Raw genomic sequence first — 21,349 nt, forward strand, 5'->3', positions numbered from 1 at the left:
GTAATGAATAAAGTCATGTTAGAGATAACAAATGAAGGAACAGTACATGTTGTTGTTGGATATAAGAACCAAACACCAGCTTTATCTTCTGTGAGAAGACTGGAGGTAATTTTTAATGCCCTCATGCTAGCATTGTACAAAAGGGGAAAAAGACAAAGAAGAGTCTTCTCACAAATATTCTAATTTTTGGCTTTGAGTTCTTCGGTAGAAGAAGTAATTGGGCTTACCTGAAAACCACAATAGAAACAGATATATTAAGAGATAGCCAAGAGGATTGTAAATTTTTTCTTCTGGTTTATTTTTGGTGATAATCTAATTTCTCTGAGGGTGTTCATGTAAGAATCTTGTTTCCCAGCTTATGTCTTTTGGTCAGTGTTTGCAATCCCTTTGTATAACCTTTTCAAAATTTTGTACAAATTCTGTAAAATTTTTTTCTTCGTATTCTTCGCACTCTTTGCATTTTTCTGATTTTGTGGAAGTCAACTGGAAAAAAAAAAAGCAATAGTAAAGCAAAATACCGATCCATTCATTCTGATAGAGAGTTTGGTTTTTTGCGCTGTTTTGAGGAATAATTCCACTGCAGGTAATGGCTATGGAAAATATTAGTGGAGGTTTCCATGGTAGTTATGGTCTGTGCAGTTCCTGGCTTACTTTTTGAATAGAATTGTCTTGGAGAGGTACATCACTTCAGTGAAAGATGCAAATGATTGTCCCTCTGAAAATTAGGATACTTTTCTGCATGTGTCTAACATATCTGACTGCAGGTACTGAAGCTGCAAACTGTCATTTATACACACACATTCAAACACCCTGACATATGTAAGCATGCACAAAAGTATTTGCTTTGATGGGAAACCTGAAAGTGTTTTTCTAAAAACCACTGATTTTTCATTATTACAAGTACAGGTTACTGGAATTAGTTTTCATCTCTACCATTCCACCATTTATGTAACAAAAGAGGTATTTCTGCTACTGAAGAAACATTTTTGATTTGTCTTTTTTCCTCACACTGTTGGTGTTGCTTACCTTATTTTTTTCAAAGCTTTCATTTCCATTTTTCCATATATTCCACACATCCTGTGTTTGACTACAATTTTTGATACGACATTCTTGAATTATCACTTCTGTCTCTAAGAAAAAGCATCTCATTACAAGTTCTTGGCATTCTTCCTGAAAAATTGCAGTTGCAATAGTTTTATTATAAAAAGGAATAAGCAAATGTAGGACATAATTTGTGATATAATTTAAACACAATTATGATATAAGTGAGATGTAATCTAAGATAAAATCAGCCACAAAGAGGTTGATTTTTAATTGCTGGGCATCTTTTCTTACTATTCAAATACATTTAAATATATGCAGAGATGGGCTGTGAGAGCTAAGAACAAAAAGACCAAGCAGTTTGCTAAGACAGGGTGAAACATAGTGTCTTAGTGAGGAAGACAGGAAAATAATTAGGAGAGAAACCTGGCATATAACTAAAGATAGTGGAATTAGTTTATTAATATTATTTGTACTTTTAGCACTTCAAGTCAGAGATCTAAATTCAGAATGGGTAAGAGTAGAGGAAGCAGATAATGCTCCCTTAAATGAAAAATTAATCCCAGAATTATTTTAGCATTGTTTGCTTTGATAAAATGATTTTGAATCACACAATCACAGAATAGTTTGGGTTGGAAGGGACATTAAAGATCCTGTACTTCCAACCGCTCTGCTATGAACAGGGACTCCTTTCTGTAGGCCAGGATGCTCAAAGCTCCACCTAACATGGACTTGATCATCCCTTTCAATTGATTAATTTTATTAGCTGATGACTAAATAAGAATAATGAATTGCATAATTTATCATAAGCACTTTGATTAGAAGAACTATTTATTCCAAGGCAAATTATTTTATTTTAGACGTGTTTATCAAATTAGAACAAGTCTACTCTAGGGGATAATTTCTAGTAAGGCCATGAAGCCACCACATTAAACATTAGTTGTGGTCATATGTGAAGTTTACTTACATCCTCATCAGCATTTGCAGTGTATAAACTGACATCAATATCCTACAAGAAAAAAAGAGTTGGAATTACAAACATTAGCTAACAAACACCATCCCTCTCTGTCTCACTAACACTTCTTAGCTGAGTGCAGTGCTAAATATTTTATTAAGTCTTCTTCTATGATTATACGGAATGCTGACTGTTTTATGAACTTACTTTGGATGTCTTGATCCTTTCCAAATCTTTCAGAACTTCTGCCCACTTGCAATGACCTGCTTCTGTCTTTGGTACATAAGCACTAGAACAGAAGAAACGTAGTGACCATTAGGCTAAACAGAAAGTATCTACAATGTTTATGCTGAAAAAAACCACTCAGCATTGTAAGATATTACAGATACATTATTTACATGTAAATACATATGGTGGATGTTTGGGGCAAGCAAGCACATTAGACAAATCATAAAATCACATAGATACACAAAAACTGTTTCTCATGTCTCACACAGTATAAACAATATGGGTTTTTTAGAAGGCCATATTTATAGAACATAACGCAAGAGAAAGGTTTGATTACCTGATGTTAAATACCTAAAATTCTTGTAGTGTAAAAAATAAAGTGTAAAAATAAAATTCCAAATACACTCTCTGAAGTGATTGACATTAACTTTGTCGTTACCATAGGAAGAAGATGATTAGTCCAATCCCATTCTTTAAAAGGCAAAAGCAATGGCTGTTGAGAAGCAGATACTGCAGACAAATGCTTTTCAGGTGTGGTTTCTGAAAGACACAACCAAGGTGATACCTCATCATAATTTAATTCCACAGAATTTTGCTTTAGTACTGACTTAATTAACCAATTTTCCAAGACTTCCAATAAAGACAAGACCTTGTTGCATGTAGCTGGAAAGACCAACTGATTTATAGCTTGGAGAAATACAAAATCACTTTACCAAACAGCTGATAGAAAATCAGATGCTGAAGGCACACTGTGAAAACCTGAACTCATCATGGGCTCCCTATTTATTTATCAATTCATATTGCAGGCTGCAATTTAATGCAGAGGCAATACTAAAGAACTTAGGTTTTCCACCTCTCCCCTGGCTATCATTTGTTACCCAAATTCAATTTATTACCTACAACTTTAACTCCAATACTATGGTTGCATAGTATTGCAACCATATGCATCAAATATTATAGTTATGTGTACAAATGTTAAATAAAATATTTAGATATAGTACATACTTACATCTCTTCACACAGTGTATGTGTGTCTAATATTGGTCAATAATGCATTTAAGAATTTCCTCAGTGGAGTTTGGCAACTGAAAATAAGGAGAAGCTGTGAGAAGTTGTGCATTATCCATCAGGAAACATTTCCCTGTTGTCGTGGTTTGACACGGAAAAAGAATTTTTCTGGAAGGAAGAGGTCAATTTGGACATTGACCAATTGAAGGCAGACACGCCTGTGAGAACACAGAGGGGTTAAAAGCAGAATTCCCAGGAGAACTCGCTCTCTTTGGTTCCGGTCAGCGGTCAGTGCAGCCTCTCCCCTGCCCGGTGATGAGCTGGGTGGGGCACAGGAAAAGCCATGTGGCCTTCGGAGGTAGGCCGAAGGGTGGAGGGACTGGAACCAGGCCTGGCCCCTTGCAGATGGAAGGGTGGAGAAATCTGGGATGTCTCTGTTCCCCCCCCAGAGTCTCTCTCTCTCCCAACAGAGAAAAAGAGACAGCGGTGGTTTTGCCAGCAGTTCACCACGGGAAGGAGAAGAGCGGGAGGGCCGCAAGGTGCCCAGCCGGGCTGTGGGAGCTGGAGCCTGGGCAGCGAGCCATCTCTGGGAGTTGGGACTTTTAACCCTTCCTGAGAAATGAAAGCTTTGTGAAATTTTTCTCCTCCTCCATTTGAAAGAGAGGAAGAGAGACAGCCTGGGACCTGGGATGTTAGAAGGAGAAATTCTAGGTGGGAGGAGATGATGGAGTGGCTTTTGGCTGGACTTTTTCTTGGTAGCCACAGACTGAACCGATCTTCTCCTCCAAGAGAGACTGTATTTTAGGAGGATGCCGGTGAGCCAAAGAGACCTGCTTCAGCTGGGAAAAGACAGAAGTGGAGCGAACAGAGAAAAGTTAGGGAGGTTTGTGGTGGTGCCCCCTGTCTTCAGAGAAGAAGAAGAGAAGAAGATCTCTGTTCTTGGACCCTCAGCCCCAGTGGAAAATTTTGGGGGGGACTGTTGGTCCCAAAAATGAAAAACTGAACTGTTGTTTTTTCCCCTCTTGGCAGGGCATCCTTGAAAAAAAAAAAAAAATCCTTAAAAAGAAGTCTGTCCATCCATGCATTGGTGGTGAGAGCACTGTGCATGGAAAGGAGAGGGTCACCATTGGCAAACCTTTTTTTTTCTCCGGGAGGTGCCATGTGTGACATGGAAGCACAGGGTGTGGCAGCTGTGTTTCTTGGGGGGGTCTGTGACACAGGAGAGACTCCTCTCTCCCTGCAGATGGACTGGGTGTTGATTATCTGGAGGGTGGAAACCTGATTGGGGTCCAGATTGTGTCTCACTGTGGTTTGTTGGAGTTGGGTGGTGGGAGGAGGAATGCTTTGGAAGGTTTTCATTTTGAATTGTGTGTGTTTCTTCTTTTTTTCTCTTTTATAGTAGCACAGTGGTAGTAGCTTAATAAAGTTTTTTCTTGTTATTAAGCTTGGGCCTGCTTTGCTCTGTTCTCAATTGCATTTCACAGCATTCAGTTGAGAGATTGCATTTTCATGGGGGGCACTGGCATTGTGCCAGTGTCAAACCATGACACCTGTGCAGAGCCTGGTAACCTTTGTTCCAAAGTCACAAGCCCTTTGATTCAGCTGATAAAGTTCCCTCACAGGCTTAGGTTAATTACCTGCTGCACCGCAGTGGTTTTGACCCAAGGTTTTATTCCTGATCCAACATGAAATACTCTATAGCTGATCCAAATTACATTTCTTTACCGGAAAACTTGCGAGTCAATATTTAAAAATGGACCACAGAACATAACAAAAGAAGAGCTGTGCTGTGGTAAAAATATCCAAATGGGAGGTCAGTCCCTGCAGTATCAAGATTGCAACTCGCTGAAAACCACCTTAATAAAGCAGAGCCAGGAGAGCAATGATCACATGTGTGACAGGACTTCTGGAAAGTATTTGTAATAAATATTTGCTACTCTCTTAAATAGAAAATGCTTTAAATAATTTGCAATTATTTTGTTTCCAATCCCCAAAGATATAGCTGAAATAGCATAGCTACCTAATCCTACATAAATTTCCACATTCAATAATGGGACTCAGTGTCAGTCCCTTTTATCCCATTTGCTTGTCCAAAACCTGTTAAACGAAAGTTATGTAAATGAAGGATACTCTGACAATCTAAATTGCAGTAAGGACAGAATGGGTAACATCTTTGAACAATTTCCATATGGAGAATGCTGTATTGTGATCAGCCAAAGTAGGTCTACAAGCAAGGCTAAACCTGTCACTGCTTCCACAGCAAATGGAATTTGAAAATATGAGTACTAAACCCAAAATGTTAAGTACTTATACATGTATCTTTTTCAAATGTACAGAATAAAAAAGGAAAAGTATTATTAACTGCATTGATATGGTCAAAAGAGCTAAATCACTCTGCTGTGGTATGACAGAAAGGTTTTATCCTTTTCACAGTTAACAGATTTGAAATTGCCATGTTATTTCTTTTGGGTTTGGATTTAGTTCGTTTGTTTTTGTTAAATCTGCATACTAACTTCTTTGATTTGATATGCGAATCCTTAGAAAATATCCTATTTTAGTTTCTAAATATCCTATTTAGAAAATCTCCTATATTTGGGGTATTTTTTATTAATATATAAGTGAAGTCAGAAGTAGCCTTATAGGGAAACTCCAAGTGTATTATAGGAATTTTAAACCTGATTGGTGGATACAGGTGAAGAAAACATGTTTTAACCCCAAGTTGTAAGCAAATGATTCAAAGTAGACTAGAAATATTTTACAGTAGCTAAACATTTTTATCATTCTACAAGCTAGTTTTTATGGAATGAGATGAGGTGGCAACAAATTAAAAGATGAAGGACTTATGATGGGTCCATAAGCACAAACCAGCTATGTAATTTATAATTAGTGTTATGGGGCATTAAAAAATCTACTTGAGAGGGAATCCCAGTCCAAATTAATTGTCAAATTTATGCCACAGAACAAAATTTTCATGGTGAGGAAATAATATATTATGATATCTAGTGAATAATGGACTAAGATTATCATTAATTTGTCTTTTTTCCTATTTTTTGTCATTTTTGTCTTTTTTTGTGTCATTTTCCTATTTTTCCTATTTTTTTTTCATAGTTTCCTATTTTAAATAATGGTTCATTGTAATGACACTAACACTGTGTTCTTAATGATTGAATGTCTGCATCTTTGTTTTTTTAAAATATTGTAGGTAACCTTTATTGTAATAGCATTATAATTCCTAGCGTAAAATAAATGCTTCATTTTTAGAAGTAATAGAAATCTTGTACTAATGATAAATATGTGAAAAATATACTACATGCAAACTCTAAAGGGTACTCCATTTGTTCACAAAGAGATTTCAATGTCAGCTACATCCCCCAACACACTCCTTGGCAGGCCCAATGCAGGGCCATTTTCTACTTGAATTTCTTAATTCTTTCATTCAAACTATTATTCAACAACAGAAGCATTTCTAGTTGGCTTATAAGCTTTCAAAAATCATTCTCCTGCCTTGAACACATAATGCTGTAATGTAAAAATTTTCTTTGAATAATGTCTGGTTTTGATGTCTTACTCTGTGTAATAATTAATTAATTACCCTCTGTCTTCATTACATCTCTGGTATTTACCCTTGTGAGCATTGGATAAAAGAGCAGCTCATGTTTACAGACATAAATATTTTTTTCTATAGCTTGTGTCCTGATTACTTGCTACTCTAAAGATTAAAGCCTTTGGAAGTGAATATATGCTCTTCCAAAATTCAATTATGATATACATAATAATGTTTGGGAAAGGACTGCTGTTTTTTAATAATGAATTTAAATTAAGCATTTTAAGAGCAGTTACCTCTGAGTGATAGCTAAGGTACAGTAGTATTGTTTTCTCTTTAAAGAAACAAATCTGCAAGGAAATGAAAAAACCTTTCTTTAACAAAGCAGAAACAGCCAATGACTGCTGGTTTGGCTGTCACAGAAACAATGGTCTAAGATACTCAAAAGAAAATATTGATGGCTTTTGACAGTATTTAAGTTACATGTGGTGGAAAATACAGACAGTTAAAATTACATGTTTCTGCCTAAATACAATATATCTAAACTTTTTTATTAATATTTGCTTATAAATGTCTCCTTAAATCCTTGAGATAAGATATTCATAAATAAGAACGTTTATTTCCCAGCTATGCCATTTAGTGCTATTGGCAAAGGTCTTCACTTTTTTTTTCCTTATTTTGAACTGTATTTTTATTCTTTATTTATATCTTTATTCCTCATCTGCTTCCTTGTTCTTGAAAACAAGTGACCGGAAGCTTACAATGTACTCAGATCTTATGAGGGATTTAGAAACTGGTGATAATATTTTCAGTTTCTGTGGGGAAAAAGGGAACTATTGCCAGTGTTTTTTTCACAACTGTACCACGCTGGTGGCTCAGACCTCTATATGCTTCCCTGCCAGAAATTTATGTCCACTTCTTTCAAAATCCTGGAATCTCCTGAGAATCTTTCACCATTTGTTGAAAATTCTCACCCTATAAAAAAACCCGGAGCCCTGAAGTCTAACCTTCCTAATTTTTGATTACTCTCGAATTTTCTGCAACTTCTTGACTTCTAGCACACAGCTTTTTTCCTTGATCATCCCCCTTTCCTTGTTCCCATGAGGAAATCAGCCTTCTCAAATACCTTTCTCTCGTAACAATCCATTTTCCCATTTTAATTCTGTAGTGCAATAGACTTCTTGCACATTATTTATTATTGTTATTGTAGTTGGTCTCTTCTTATCCTTTGTTCTAAAAATATGTGTCCTCAGCATTTTCTCTCTGTCTTCTTGTGCAGCAAAGTACTTTAAATCTTCTTTTCTCTGTTACTGCTGCAAATTTCCCTCTAAAAACTTACGATAACCTCCAGCTCTCTCCAGTCCTTTGACATTTTATTAAGCAACGTTTCATGCATGAAGTAGGGGTGTTTTTAGATCTATATTCAAGTACTGTCTACATCATGTAGAGCTGAGTTTTACACACACTCATTTGTATTGTTGCAGCAATTCTTCTTCAGTGTTTCTTTCACCACAATAATTAGAGCCTTCTTTAGTGAACTCTGCCTCCTTCCCCAACAAAATCTCACCCCGTGCTCTGCTACCCTCTGCTTGTTGGCTCCATTAATTAATTGTTTTGCTCTCTTGCTCTAGTGTAATTACCTTCAAGGGGACAAAGTACCAAGTAACTGCACAACTAGAGTGCTGCATTTATTTAGGGTTTGTATTGTGCATAAAATTGGAGCTCATTCTCTCTGTTCAGAAGCATACAGAATGTCAGAATCCATAAGACTGAGAAGAAAATCAACTTTTTTTCCCCAGTCTTGTACCAAAAGAATATTCTTTTCTAATCTTTTTTCCCAGGGCTGGAGCCATGAAGAGTGAACTTTTCATAAACTAATGGAAGTGACTGGAAGAGGAATGGAGCCCATAAAGAAAGCAGTACTTCTGAACTAGATAGATGTTTCCATATTGAGCCCTTAAATAAGTAATTTTGAAATCAAACTTTCATGGATTATGAGTAAGTTTTAGAGAAAAGACATGTTCTTAGTGCCTTGTCATGGAGTCATGAAAATGAAAGAAGAAGATTCACTGAAGAATCTCTCTGCTCGTTCATCCCTAAGTTGCTTTAGGGTTCTTGTAGGAAACAACCAAAGGGAAACAAAGAAAAAAAAACCTAAATTTGAGTTAGTGTCAGAATGTAATTATTCATATTTATGAACCCAGAGAACCACATTAGTGTTCTCTGAGACAATAAGAAACTCTATTGCAGATGCTACCTATAGGTACAGTCCTCAAATACAAAAAAATGTCCAAAAACCTTATTTTACATCTCTGGTGACTTCTGAATACCACTTGATGCTGCAATTATTAAAGAGTTGCTTCCACACTATCATGCTGTTTGAATCCATCATAGTTCCTCCTCCCCCTTCCTATCAGTCTTTGCACAGAAGCCTTGGAAATCTGCCCTCAAACTCCACCAGGTGTTATCAGCAGCTCTCCTCCTCAAAGTTTTAATGTAGACTGAGCTTTCCATGCCTCTGTCTGGCTTGTACATACTGAACCAGAAAGGAATTGAATCACATGGCTGAATGCTTGTCTGGCTGAGAGCCAAACCATGCCTTGGTTTGTTAAATGTTTAAGCTCTTATGACATAAAGTGATTTCTTAGAAATTTCGTATTTAGCTAGAGTTAGACTGGCTAAAGCATTCTTTCTCAGAAATAAAATTGGGTATTTAAATATGATTCCTATTTGGTTACTTTCCTTTCACCTCTGTCCCACCAAGAACTACAGCTTTTCTTGATTTTGTTGTATAGTGGTGACATTCTTGTGGAGTACTATCCTACATGGCTTATTCTGCTTGTATTAGAGAAGTGTTAACCTTTAAAAGAGTATTCTCAGTAACCAGCATGGCAGGAGACTCTGTCAGTTTAATCACATTTTGTATTTATGTGTTCTTTGTTTGCTTAAGTAGTTGTTGATTTGCATTGACAGTCCTTCCTTCTCCTGTATGATCCTGATTATTGGCATTTATGCTAGAGAGTAAAGTTTGCAATGCCTGTTTGAAAATTTTGCTGAAAGGTCACAGAGTCATTGCTATTCCACTCAATACCTTAAACATCAGAACGTGAAATGCAAGAAGTTAAATATTTTCGTTTGACCTTTAGGTTTTTTTGCAAAGCATACTTGAGGCCCAGAGCTGACTATTGCCTTGTGAAGATGTGTCCTCTACTTGGCTATAGACCTTATATTTGCCAGGTGGCAAAATCCAGCCAGGAAAGAAAGCTAATAGATGCTTCTTTCTCTTTTCATCCTTCCATGCAATGTCAGTCTTTCCAAGGTATCAATCACTCCTCAAATTGTGAAAGATTAAGTTAATGTTTTCTTGTTGCAAGGATATTAATGGTAGGCTAGCTTGCCAAACACAATTGACACAGAGACTCCCTAATTTTGCTAGAGGCAAAATTAATTTAGCTCAAATACACAATAAAGAAAAAGTACAGAGCAAAAAACTCATTTGTAGGGCACAGATAGTTAGATTTGACCATGTATCCCCAAATGATGCCCTTCAGGATACAATATGTAATAACTAGTTAAAAGGCCTTTCAGAATAAGTTCTCATAGATAAATAAGCAGTAAGAATTAAAAGAGATTCAAAATGTAAAGGGCATTAATAAAACACACAAACACAAGAGTCAGAACTAAAGTTTGTTTAGCAAAATGTGTCCTGATCTATACGTTTGCTGTTAGGTGCTCCTTGTAAATATTATTTGTGATATTTTTACCATAGCAACAAATACCCAACAGGGAATGAAAACACAATTATGGATTAAATTTCTGTGCCTTTAGGGTAGGATACTAACAACTAAGACAGTATTAAACATGGAAACTTGAACAGCAAAAGAAAAATATAAATGATGTCATATTGAGGCATATAATTGGAAACTCCAAGACCATAAAAATAGTTGTTACAGGAACAGCTGCCGGACAAATAATATCTCATCCTTAGCAAAATACTCAGCTTAAAGACTAAGACTGTGAGTAAGACCATACACTGATAGAGATCTGTAACACACTTGTAATAGATAAAAGACTAAAAATAGCAAATGCATTTCTCAAAATTGTGAAGTACTGCAGTATTTTCAGAGCTTTTTTAAAAAGAAGAATTTTAATCTATGGCCCTCTCTTACAGTGATACTTTTACTGGAATTTGCTTGATCCTGATTTAAAGAGGGATGATGCAGTTTGAAACATTCTGTTTTTTCTTCTGCTCCTAATGTTCTTTAAAGAGGAGAAATAAATCGTAATATGTGACAATTGTGATAGCTTTCCTGAAACCAATGAAATTTTAATTTCCAGCATTGTTGAGAATTTGACCAAAATATTAACCAGGGAAAAATGGATTCATTGAACAACTGAGGAAGCAGCACACAGACCACTGTAAACAGATGAATAGGTAGAAAAAACTAGAATTAGGATTCTAAGAAGAACAAAGTATGTCTACTACAGATTTATTACATACAGACTAGACATGGAAAAGGAGAGAAAATTTGGAAAAGAAAGTGTTTCTGTTTTACATTCTTTACAAATCCCTTATAAATAATAATGCAATAAGACTTACAGCAACAGGACAATCATTCTTAGTCTCTTGTCTTTGGATATAGGAGAAGTGATTATTGGAAAAGCTCTAGTGTGTGTGCTACAGAAACGTCCCCCTTTCATGTAAATTTTGAATGTATTTTTGTAGAATGTAGCCATTATGAACTTGCACACTGAACCACTTTTTTCTGTATGTAACAGGGGCTGAGTGCAATACATTAGTAGTGTATATGCAACATCCACATTGTGGTAAAGCATACGGGGGGATTAGTTAAAGATCAGATTTCTCCATAATATTTTCTTTCAAGCATGTTTTTTCATCACTTTTGAACAGTAAAGGTAGAAATCAGTTTTATATCATCCTAAACAAGGGCTGATACAGTGTTTTATCTGCCTCGCACTCATTTTTTTTTTTTAATAAAAAAGTGACTGGTGATATTAATAACTGTGTGTCAGACTGTGTGCCTGAACACAACTCAATTTTCTGAAGACAGTACAACCCTGCTTTGGTGTATAGGTTTTTATTTGCTTTCCCAACAGCTTACTGCTTCCTTGCTACCAGAGCAAGGTACTTATTTGTCCTGAGTAGAAGCACAACATTGCAAAGCATTTACTTTGCTGTCTTACAAAGAACAGTGAACAAATTTGGGTTTTGGCAGACACCTACCCAAACACCATGAAAGGTCCTCCTGGTCATTAATCAAATTTAAAAGTTAGCACAAATATATGGCCATTTACATACAATGGTACATTTTGGTCTAAAAAGCATAATAGGCATTATGCACATAGAGAGACTTGCCAGTATGCAACTGAAGGCAGTAGAGAAAATTCATGGGAATTTATCACAGATTAGTCCCAAGCTGCCAGCTGGCTACTGAAACTTCCCTGACTATATGCTGGAATATGTTTAGACTTAGCTTTATACTCAAGTCTCTGCATTCTCTATGACATGCTGCTCATCATAAATCTCTGGGCATTTCAGTTTGAGACCTCAAGGAACCAAGGAGCCACCTGACTCTGTACATGTAAGCATTAATCTTGGAGGTTTTTTAAAAACATCACTGATAACATTGGTTGCCTATTTCCAGAAGGGGAACAAAATCTGAACAGGATGTGTTTGTGTTTCATCTGTCACAGGTCAGAGTGAACACGTCAGCACATTCTTGCTACTTTGATAGATTATACCAACTCCCAAACAAAAACCAGAGCTGTTGCCAATACAAACAATACAAAAAAAAGTATTTGAAAGCTCAAGAGAGCACAAACTTTCTCCAATGTTCCTTATGCCCTCTCCATAGGGCATGCAAACTGGCTAATCAGCATAGCAGAGTATGGCTGAAATGTGCATGATGAAGAATTTTACACTTTCCTTCCCTAAAACCAGGAACTTCCACATTTCTAAGCTTCTAAGCTCACTGGCTTTTGTTCCTACTCTCCAGCAGTTGAATTTCTAAACTATTGTGCTCGACTACTTCTCCTAAGGACACACACCCTGAAGTTTCCCGAGATTTTGCAAGAACAGGTCCAGCAGCATTTCAGACCCAGGAAATAAAATCTTCTTCCTAATTCATTTTTATTATTTTTCCATAATGCATTTCTATCACTCCTGTATGCTGTCCCAGAAAGGTTTTCTTGCAATGGATTAGGCTACATTTAATGCTATCATTTGTTTTGCACTTGGACATTCATTTCAGTAAGAGCAAAGCATTTATACTACTCAAATGCTTAGCATTTTTTTTTGCCAAGGTTCTTCTCTGTCCTTCAGAAAATCTGAGGGGCAGTGAGCAAAAAGAATAACTATTACTTTGAGAATGCTACATTTTTTCTTCTGTGTGAGAAATAGTTTAGCTAGTCACATTTATCTAACACAAGAGAATATTCAAATATTCTTGATTGTGTTATTTCTGGTCCCATTTCTTTGGCATCCAGACTCACAAAAATTTTAAGTAAATTACAAAACAAACCAGAAAGCAAAAAGCTGTTGTTACAATTTTATAGGATAAAACTTTTGTAACAGCTAAGAATCTGAATGTATAACTGAAAAAACTGCTTAAAATATGGCATTTTGGTTTCTTTCTGGTTAGAAATGCCAAGTAGGATGCTTAAATAAATATTTTTTTTTCATTTTCAATAATTTTAATTGGTTATATGAATTAGAGAAAATGATAATTAGAAAATAATAAAATTATAAAGAGAAATAAAAATTAATTTTCATTACTTAAATGAAGAATATTTTATTTTCTGATATTTAGGTCAGGACAAAACAGGTGTCATAGGCTGCTTTGAGATAAATCACTCTGTCTCAGTTTTTGGATGCTCCATGCTTTCTATATGTTTTGAGCACTGAACTCTTAGGAAAGTTACTGGCAAAACCCTATAGGTCCTAAAGATGCAGAGGATCACTTGTAGCCCTTATTGAACCACTTTGTTGTTGAAAAGTCACTTTTACAAAGTGTAATACAGAGCTTGAGTTCACTCTCAACACTGTTATCTTCCTCAGAGTTTCAGTCAAATTATTTTCTTTTTAAAAATTGTCACATGTGCACAGTACACAAATTTGCATTGTCAAGTTGTTCATCTTTAGCTGGATGAAAACTACTAGAAAACTACTTTGTCCTCACTGTTACCTGTGTATCCTGAAATTTCACATCGTTTAAAATGGCACTTGAAATATTCATGTTTCATTTAAATTATGCAAACTAATCTCCAGCAACCATAAAATCTTATGAATTTGTGAGATATTTTCAGTTACATGAGGGCAAGAGATGAGTGTGGGTTTTGTCCAAAAAAAAAAAAAACAAACAAAAAGAAGGAAAATACAGGAAAAAGAAGGAATTGCTTCAAAAGTAGAACATGAGAAAAGTTAAATTTAAATGCTATAAAAGAAAGCTACACTTTGTGTGATCAGCTAGATACAATGCAAATGGTACCAGCAGGTACCTATAGCAGAGTGTTTTGTGTGGGTTTATGCCCACGCTCTTGAATGTCAGTGTAGATTTTCAGGGAAACACCCATCCTGCTCCAAAGAAGTTACATTAGTTTCTCATCTGTGTTTACGCAGTGGAATTGTTCTTGAGAGATTGGCTACTAAATCAAGTACTTGGCATGCAGAACTTCAGTGCTACCTACATAATGCTTCTAAAGAAGATTCTTCAACATTCTGGATGAGCTATTTGTCTTGTAACAAATCTGCAACTGCATATCACAGCCTAGTCTCTTGCACTAACAACATTTGAACTCTTCTCAAAATGGGAAAGGGTACAGAAAAGAAGAGGAAGTACCTTCCAGGACATCTAAATATTGCCTTTTGCCATCATAATTATAAAAGCTTCTGGAGGGGGAGGTGCTGGGCAGAATGGGTAAGTAGATTATACCACTGAATTTGGATTATACCTGACCTTGGTTGAATCAGTTGTTTTTAGCAGACTAAACAAGAGCTTAGTCCTAATTTATTTGGCACTTTGAGAATTTTTTTTCTTAAAGACTGGTAGCAAAAAATGGTCAGTCTTAGGATAAAATGTCCTCATAGATCAGCATAAACTCTACTTAGCAACCATAAAACCTAAGTATTATTAACATTATTCTCATCTCAGTTCCAAAACATAGCATTGTACCAGGTACTTAGAAGAAAATTAACTCTATTCCAGTGACAAGGGCATGAGGACAGAAACTTAAGTCTAAATTGCCATAGCTTACCTCTCAAGCTAAATGGGCAATTTTACCTGCAAATCAGCACCAGATAGAAGGAGAAATATTGTAGCTGATTCATATGATTCCAGACCTTAATGTTGATATTTTATCATCTTCCCTTTGCATTAGTATCATGATGCAAAATGAAATTCACATCATTTACTACAAAAAACTTTTAAATCAGGTCTCTTCAGTAGCCCAGAGAGTTATATCTTTGAAGGACTGAATCCACCAAAGTATGCTTGTAGAGTCTAAGATAATGCAAATTATGGCAGAACCTTTCATTCTGAATAGAAGCAAGGGGACAGAAAATGGGGTTAGTGTCCAACTGTGTCGAACAAGATAATGAGGTGAGAAACATGTCTTTTGTATGAAACAAAATGAGCACAACTGCAGGCAAAAAGCTTTAGTCCATTAAATAATATTGTGTTTGTCTGGAATTGTAATAAAACAAAATTTAAAAGGAAAAGCATGTAGTTATTTGGTTCATTTCTGTGGGAAATGGGAAGTCACAGGAGCAGTCTCTCTACTTGTGTGCAGGTACGTATTTCTCGGAAACAAACAACTGGTTAAATGAGAAAAATTGCAGAGCAATTGAGGACAGAGAAGAGAAGAGCACAAATCATGCAAATCAAGGCTCTCTGCTGAAAAGTTTGCTTGAATGTGAGACAAGGAGATGTGAAGAAAAGCATACTTAGGAAGGAAGAAGAAGGAAGCACACAAGAATTCAGCCAAGACATAAAGGTTAACAACTCTACTTTGCACAAAGTATTGTGAGACATAAATAATCTGGTCTGTTGTGTCATGTTGCAGGAGAAACAGCTACATTTATATCAGCCTTTTCTTTAGAAGTTTAGTTGGAAGCTGTATGAGAGCATAGAAAGAGAATTGCATGACAAATATATATTTTAATATAAAATCTACTTTTTTATATCTGACAGAATTCATCAAAGTAGCTGTTATTTCTGTACCTGTTTTCCTTAAATCAGTCCATACAAATGCCACTGTGAGCTCTTTTCCTCCCTCAACTGCTGATCCCCGGGATCTCTGTTAGAAACTACTGGGGGATTGTGATTGTAGTCAGTCCAACAAAATCCCATGTTCCCTATGAAAAGACTTAATTATTCACCTGTCTTGAGATGAAGTGAAACATTTAGATTGTATTTAGAGGGGAAAGTTTTCTTAATTTAAAAAAATGTGCTAGCACACTGCCACTTAAAGATGCTTTCATTTGAAAGTAAATTACCATGGTGACATTTTTCTTTCCACCAGGAAAAAAAAAAAAAAAAGAGAGAGAGAGAGAGAGAGAAAATAAAAATGAAAAATGAAAAAGAAAATAAAAAAAGCTTTGAATAAACTTTCCCCATAATAACTTCATTCAGGAAAGTATTATTTCTTGGCTTAGGTAACTACCATTGAATGCTGTGACAAAACAGTGATTCACAAATCTATGCTGGACACTGATATCACTCCACTACCGTGCCTGTGATTCAGTCACCAGACAAAATATGTAGGCAGGAGGATCTCAAGAGACTGTAGAATGACCCATGGAGGAGACTTTGTTTGTTATACTTACTTGGGAGCTAGGGAACAAAAAAATATTACATCCATTTCTCCTTGGCAGCAATCATGAAAATTGTGTTTTTCATAAGTTATGGAAAGGATGTTTCATGGTTTTCCCCTCATTCCCACTACCATCTGGAAAACTTGGAGACAGAACATATCTTCATTCAGTTTTGCAAAAAAGGTCTGATTCCAGAGATGTCAGAGGACTGAAGCCAATGGAACACAGGAGAAAAATCCTGCTTGGACTAGTGGCTCTTAGAGCCAATCTCCTCAAGCAAAATCAGCTTTTCTAATTTTGTTCTCATTTTTATGTTAGTTTAGTGATTTATACTAAAGAAACATGTCAATGGAACCTTTCAGCAATCTCCTTAACAATGACTTTCTAGAACCACTGAAGAGCATCACAGCTCACAGACTTGCACTGAACAGGAGCTTCTTCAGTGCCTTGGGTAAGGAGTTATTTGTAAACCTACAGATTAACATCTCCTTTGCTTCCCTGTCAAGTTCCCAAGGACCAGCTATTTTCTAACTCTTTGTTTATGGCCTCTTTTTCTTCAGGTGTATGAAGACAACTCATAACAAAGTGGCCAACAGACAGATTCTGTTACTCAGCCATTTTGGTAATGGAAGGCTGATCTGATTTCTGGGAAACTGACTGTGAACCTTGGTTCCTAAATTTCTGCTAATGTAACTACCTGTCTGTTCTGCAGAGTGATACCTGTTTGATCTGATCTCTGGAAACTGTTCTGAAACTTCTGATATTATCAGAATGTACTTAAGTTCACTTTTGTGCAGTAGTTTAAAAGATTATTTTATATAAATAATCTCCATTGAAAAGAAGTGAAAAGATAGCTCATCTAGAAAAGCATCATATAGTTCAAGTCCTTAATGATTATTAAAGATTTAAAGGAACAAAATCTGTACTAAACAATCACAGAGTGCACAACAATATACTTATTTTTAGGGGTTGGAATCCTTCAGCTTTTTTCCTAACAGTAGTTTATTCTACTATGATTTATATTTTCAACTTATCTGCACTTTTAATTCTTTTAAGGGGCACAACATAGATGTTACAGCTAGATGTTACATCTGTCTGTGTGCTACACCTGTTTTTAGAAACTAAGCCTTATTGAGAAGGATGTTGTCTTTTTGTTTGTACCTTCATCATTCACTGTGTATAAATATAAGAAACAGAATAAAATTGTTAATTTAAGACATGAGAAACTAATAGCAAAAATACCAAACTTACGTATATCTTTAAAAGAGGTAATGGTACAGTTGTATTTAAAAATGTTCACTGGCTTTGGAAGCAAACAGAATTGCTTCCAGAACATGAGACTTGCTTAAATTTATCATGAAGGATGAAGGCATTTAAATAGTAAGTCATAACAGAGGCAACATTAGTATGACCAGAGGGCAAAACAAACTTGCTTTCTGATAGCCACACAATCCTGTGTCTGCATCTTGCTACAAAACATCAATCTTTTTTTGTATTCTTTTAAGAACTGTTGAGGAAATCCTGTAGTCAAAACAATAGTGGCTGAATGTGTATTTGAGATGCTCAGTGTAAATAAAGACTTATTTGTTTGTCATACATTTGATTTTTTTCACAGCCTTACAAGAGTAAATAACCTTAGGTTATTTACATATACTACTGGCAATCACTGTGGAAGAATTGCATGCTCAAGACAGTGAATCATGACCTGCTTCCAACTTTCTATAGGTTTCATTGGTGGCACTTGAGTTCCAAATTTTTCTCTAAAATCAGGTCTATATTTTCCTGCTTTTAGTAAAAGCATAGACTGATGCAATCACTCTGGCACTTTGCATGAAATCATACAAAGCTATTGGATAATCAATAATTAACTCAAATTTGAGATGATTGGTACTGTGACTTCTGTAGAAAAAAAACTGGAAAGACAGCAGAAAAGATTAGAAAGACTGAGAATAGGACTAATTAACGTAAGAATCATCAACCAATAGAAGAATTAATATGAATAAGATAACTATGTGACTTGTAGCCAATGAACATTAATGCCTTTGTTTGCTAAAATTTTATAAATAGTGAGGAGTTTCAATAGTCATTGTGCTGGCTTTGTGGCGGTGCCATCCAGCCTCCATTTCTGGACAGAACTGTAAATATGTCTAATACCTCAGTTCTGTGTGTGGATCTGCCTCTTGCACAGCCTATTTTGGGACACCACCAAGTGCTAATGACTTTGGGGTTATAAAATGTCACCTGGCCACACTACCTACTGGAAATGCAACTGCTACTGAATCATCTAGGAGATGTGTGGGGAGCTCTGAAAAGTGCTGCAGAGGCTGGACACCTTAAAGGATTTCTCTCCACAGTAAAGAGTGTAGTAAATACTCTCAAAAATCAGGGATTTTGGACTCACATGTTGTGAAATATCAGCCAGACACAGGGATTAGGACCGAGCAGAAAAGTTGGCTAGAACTTGCTGTGCCACAAATCAACTGAAAAATATGAATGTGAAAAAAACCCCAGACCTATTTATGGTGTAAAAGTTAATTCTGGTACAACTGAACAACAAGGAGTAGAAAAACCAACGTAAAAATTATAGAGCATAAGGATTTAATCTAAATACTGAAGATGTTTCCAAGCCTTAAATTTGCTTTATTACCTACTTTTCATGTTGGGTTGCAAACTAACATTAAAAGCTTTGCTGAAATTTCAAAAAATATCATGTTGTTTAAGTGATCCTTACCTGAGTCTGCAGCCTGCTCAATGCTCCAGCAGTGTTTTGTGTTGGCTGTACCATCCCCAGCATCCTGCCTGCTGGACCATTACTCAGAAGAGAAGCACAGCATATGGATCAGGAAACTACATTTTGGGGCCTACATGTGGGGGAAAAAAAATGTAAATATAAAGCCACAATAGATTTCTGAGTGGATTTCAGCCTATCCATTAAGATCATTCAAAGCAGGAAGCCTCTGAAATTTTGTAACTTCTACAAGTTCCCTGTATGTATTCTAAATTAATGGAAAACACAAGATAGACTTCCTGAAAAGGTTATTTTTATTTAGATAGTAGAATCCAATCTTTTAATTCTGTAGTATAAAGAGGGTTCCTCTGGAAAATGTGTATTGTCAGCAACAGACAATTTTTGTGATTACTCATGACAGTCATGGTGACTATCTAACAAGCTAATTGCCCATTTTTTTTACCTTTCTACAGATGACACGATAAAATATAATTGGAAGGTTTCACTTTTCTTTTATAATTTTTTCCCTTGATTCGTGTTCAAATCTTCCAAGTTTTGTGGTTGGAGAAACAAGCTAATTCTTGTTCAAGCAATAGATTTTGTACTCATAGCAAGACTTCCAAGAGATACAGCGGAAGATGAAAGCATGTTGACAGAACAGCTTATTTGGACATTAATATTAGTGTTTTTATAAAATTAGTCCTAACATAATGTGCAAGAAAATAAATGTGTGAAAGAAGCTCCCTACAGAAGTTGAAGATGCTCCCTCCTCAGAGGTGCTGAAAAATGAACCAAAGCTGGAGCAACCTGCTGTGACGCTTTAGGTGGGAGGCTTGAATAAGGGTCCTGTATGTGCCTCCTCCAAATATGAACTATACAATGAAATTAGGCCTTGAATTAAAAGAAATATGGTGGAGGATGGAAAACACACACAGATGTGTGATTGCATAAGCACTGTCTTCTCAGAAAATTAAGCAGAGAGAATTTCAGAGATATGAGCTAAGAACTGTCTTGTTTCTGTAATGTGTAACGGCACTATGGCCAGTTTTGTAACCCTTCAGCAGCTGGATCTCAAACAATAAGACTCAGTTTCAGTTCCCTGTATTTTGATCAAAATGAACTTATTGGAGCTGGAATTTTCTACAATGTATTATTTACTCAGGCTAGTGACTTTCTTTTAAGTCCCCTTAAGAGTAATTCAATCATTTCCAAAAACAAATTAGCAGAAAATATGCATTTCTTTAATATAAATAAAATGTTGTAAGTATTTAATCAAAGCTGTGCTTTGTGGTAGTGTTTTTAAGTTTGGCAGCCTAGAAAACTGGCATAAACGTGACCAATTTCTGAGTGGTTTATTTTATTCACATAATTGCAGAAGTGATTTTTTGGCATTGTGTAGGTGGTCTCCAGCAGTCTCTTCACTGACATATTCCATCTCAGAGCTTCCAAGGCAAGCAGAACTTTTTGTACGTGTGTACATAGGCTTTCTACAGGAACAGCATTGTGAAGGCTTAGGAGCAAATCATTGATGCTGCTGGTGCACAGAAGTGGAATTTGAGTTATATGACTGGATGGAGAATACAGCAAACAATTAAGACATGGTGGAAATGAAAGTAAGGAGAAAGTTTGAGGGTAGCAGAAGTAGAAGGATTTATGATCACTAAAGCATATTCTACTCAACTTCAAACTCAATTCCATGCTCACTGTCTTCCCATGAATTTGTAATTATAAAAAGGTATTAAATCTTTAATCACAGTATGATGTAATTATTTCCTTTTTCTCATAGAGCAATTGTGAACCAAATGGATTGTTTTCACTTAGTAGACAAAGCTCCTGGAAAACAGCCAAACCAAACCCCTGTATAATTGGCTTTGACAAAAAATATGTGTAGAAAAGGAGACACAAGGTCACAGAAAGAAAACCTGGGTTCAGTGACAAAGGCAGCTGGATGCAGCCCTGAGTCCTTGCCCTTGCCTTCATCTCACCATCTTTCTGTGAATTGGGCAAACTCCT

At 36.0% G+C, this 21,349-nt stretch overlaps 1 protein-coding gene and 1 long non-coding RNA gene across 4 annotated transcripts in view; one reads left to right on the plus strand and one right to left on the minus strand.

The window, feature by feature from the left end:
* Nucleotides 1–274: 274 nt before the first annotated feature.
* The window catches only part of IL15 (interleukin 15), a 29,737-nt gene continuing 8,662 nt past the window's right edge, over nucleotides 275–21,349 (minus strand). For all 3 annotated transcript variants that reach the window (XM_012573302.5, XM_072928747.1, XM_002192496.7), the window contains exons 2-7: nucleotides 19,340–19,469; nucleotides 2,664–2,764; nucleotides 2,204–2,285; nucleotides 2,009–2,050; nucleotides 1,027–1,170; nucleotides 275–483 (exon numbers count right to left, since the gene is read on the minus strand). In XM_012573302.5, the coding sequence (XP_012428756.2) occupies nucleotides 370–483; nucleotides 1,027–1,170; nucleotides 2,009–2,050; nucleotides 2,204–2,285; nucleotides 2,664–2,764; nucleotides 19,340–19,402 (546 nt within the window). In that variant the 5' untranslated portion in view covers nucleotides 19,403–19,469 and the 3' untranslated portion in view covers nucleotides 275–369. The remainder of the gene's footprint in view (nucleotides 484–1,026; nucleotides 1,171–2,008; nucleotides 2,051–2,203; nucleotides 2,286–2,663; nucleotides 2,765–19,339; nucleotides 19,470–21,349) is intronic.
* LOC140684002 (uncharacterized) lies at nucleotides 16,806–18,204 on the plus strand. The gene is made up of 2 exons (XR_012055776.1): nucleotides 16,806–17,059; nucleotides 17,169–18,204. It is a non-coding gene; the product is annotated as an uncharacterized lncRNA (long non-coding RNA).

This window comes from Taeniopygia guttata, chromosome 4 (assembly GCF_048771995.1).
Source record: "Taeniopygia guttata chromosome 4, bTaeGut7.mat, whole genome shotgun sequence".
Taxonomy (NCBI): domain Eukaryota; kingdom Metazoa; phylum Chordata; class Aves; order Passeriformes; family Estrildidae; genus Taeniopygia; species Taeniopygia guttata.